The sequence below is a fragment of the Athene cunicularia genome (genome assembly GCF_003259725.1).
Source record: "Athene cunicularia isolate RWA chromosome 13 unlocalized genomic scaffold, athCun1 chr13_part1, whole genome shotgun sequence".
Classification (NCBI taxonomy): Eukaryota; Metazoa; Chordata; class Aves; order Strigiformes; family Strigidae; genus Athene; species Athene cunicularia.
The window spans coordinates 13,593,250-13,594,462 of record NW_020799117.1 but is presented as its reverse complement, the minus strand read 5'-3'; the positions used below and the strand labels follow the sequence as shown (position 1 = coordinate 13,594,462).

The following is a 1,213-nucleotide window of genomic DNA, read 5'->3' as shown; positions in this document are numbered from 1 at the left end:
GCCATGGGCTGCGGCTGCGCCAGCCCCTCCCGCTACGGGGGGTGTGGGGGGGCGAGTCTGTGTCTGTGTCCGTGTCTGTGTCTGTGTTTGTGTCTCTGTGTGTGTCTCTGTGTCTGTGTGTCTGTCTGTGTGTAGAGAGTGTCAAAGTTTTTCTGTTACGTGATTCAGGGAGGGTAGTTACAAAAAGCAGGATGTAACTGAAAGGAAAGAGGTTGCACACCTCAGAATCAAAACATTTAATAGAATAAAATAAAAAAATCTTTTCCCTAAATCTATTCTCAAACTATGGAAACATAACTTGGATTAAAACAGGGGGAAAATTACTTGTTCCGGGGGTACAGGGTAAATTTTCAAAGCAATTAAACCAGCTAGACAAAATTATCTGAAGGGTCAGACTTAACAGCCCAGGCCATCTTCCTCCTCTTTACTTCTCTGTAGAAAGCATCATAGATGGAGTCTTTGGTGACAGTTTTCGCTGGAGCTGGGATGTCCGCAATGCCATCATGATTATTTTTGGCTATCCTGGAACCGGTGGTGATGGTGTAGGCATTGCTTCTGTAGTATTTCCTGGCAGACAACAAACTTCTTTCATCCCTCTTCTGAACTTTGAATTATAGATGCAATAGAGGGCTGGCTTGGCAGCTGAAGAGCTGAAAGAGAGCCAGGTGATGTCCAGGAAAACCCAGGAGCTCTGCTGTTGTCTGTTGCGCGGAGGTGCCACAGCTGTACCACATGGAAAGGGAGCCAGGACAGGAGAAACACCACGCTCACCACTAAGAGCATCTTGATGGTTTTCAGCTTTCTTCTTGGGACAATATTCCTTGTCCCCCTGACAGCCCTGCCGTCAAAGCCTGTTCTCCAGATGTACATGATGAGCCGGTGGTAGAAGAGGATAATGAGGCTGGCTGGGATCAGAAAGACCACCAGGAGCTGGGTGATACTGTAGGCAACTCCTTGCCAAGACCCGTGGGGGAAAAAGGGGCAGTGGTGGTCACTGCTGGAGCCATAGAAGAAGAAAGCCAGTGCCACAAATCCTGCGCCCAGGAGCCAAGAGGACAGAATCATCTTCTTGGCTTTCTCCCTGAAGACTTTGAAGGTTGGGGGGTAGACAACGGTGTAGAAGCAATCAACACTGATCCAGAGGAGCATGTTTACCTGGACTCCAGGGGTAAGGTACTGCATGTACCTTACCAGCTTGCAGGTGACGTTCCCC

General features: G+C 48.7%; 1 protein-coding gene across 1 annotated transcript in view; it reads right to left on the bottom strand.

Moving 5' to 3' along the window:
* Positions 1-368: 368 nt before the first annotated feature.
* Positions 369-1,213, bottom strand: part of LOC113485422 (probable G-protein coupled receptor 19) — a 1,435-nt gene continuing 590 nt past the window's right edge. The window contains 3 exon segments of the mRNA XM_026858552.1: positions 369-571; positions 574-714; positions 717-1,194. Coding sequence (XP_026714353.1) covers positions 369-571; positions 574-714; positions 717-1,194 — 822 coding nt within the window.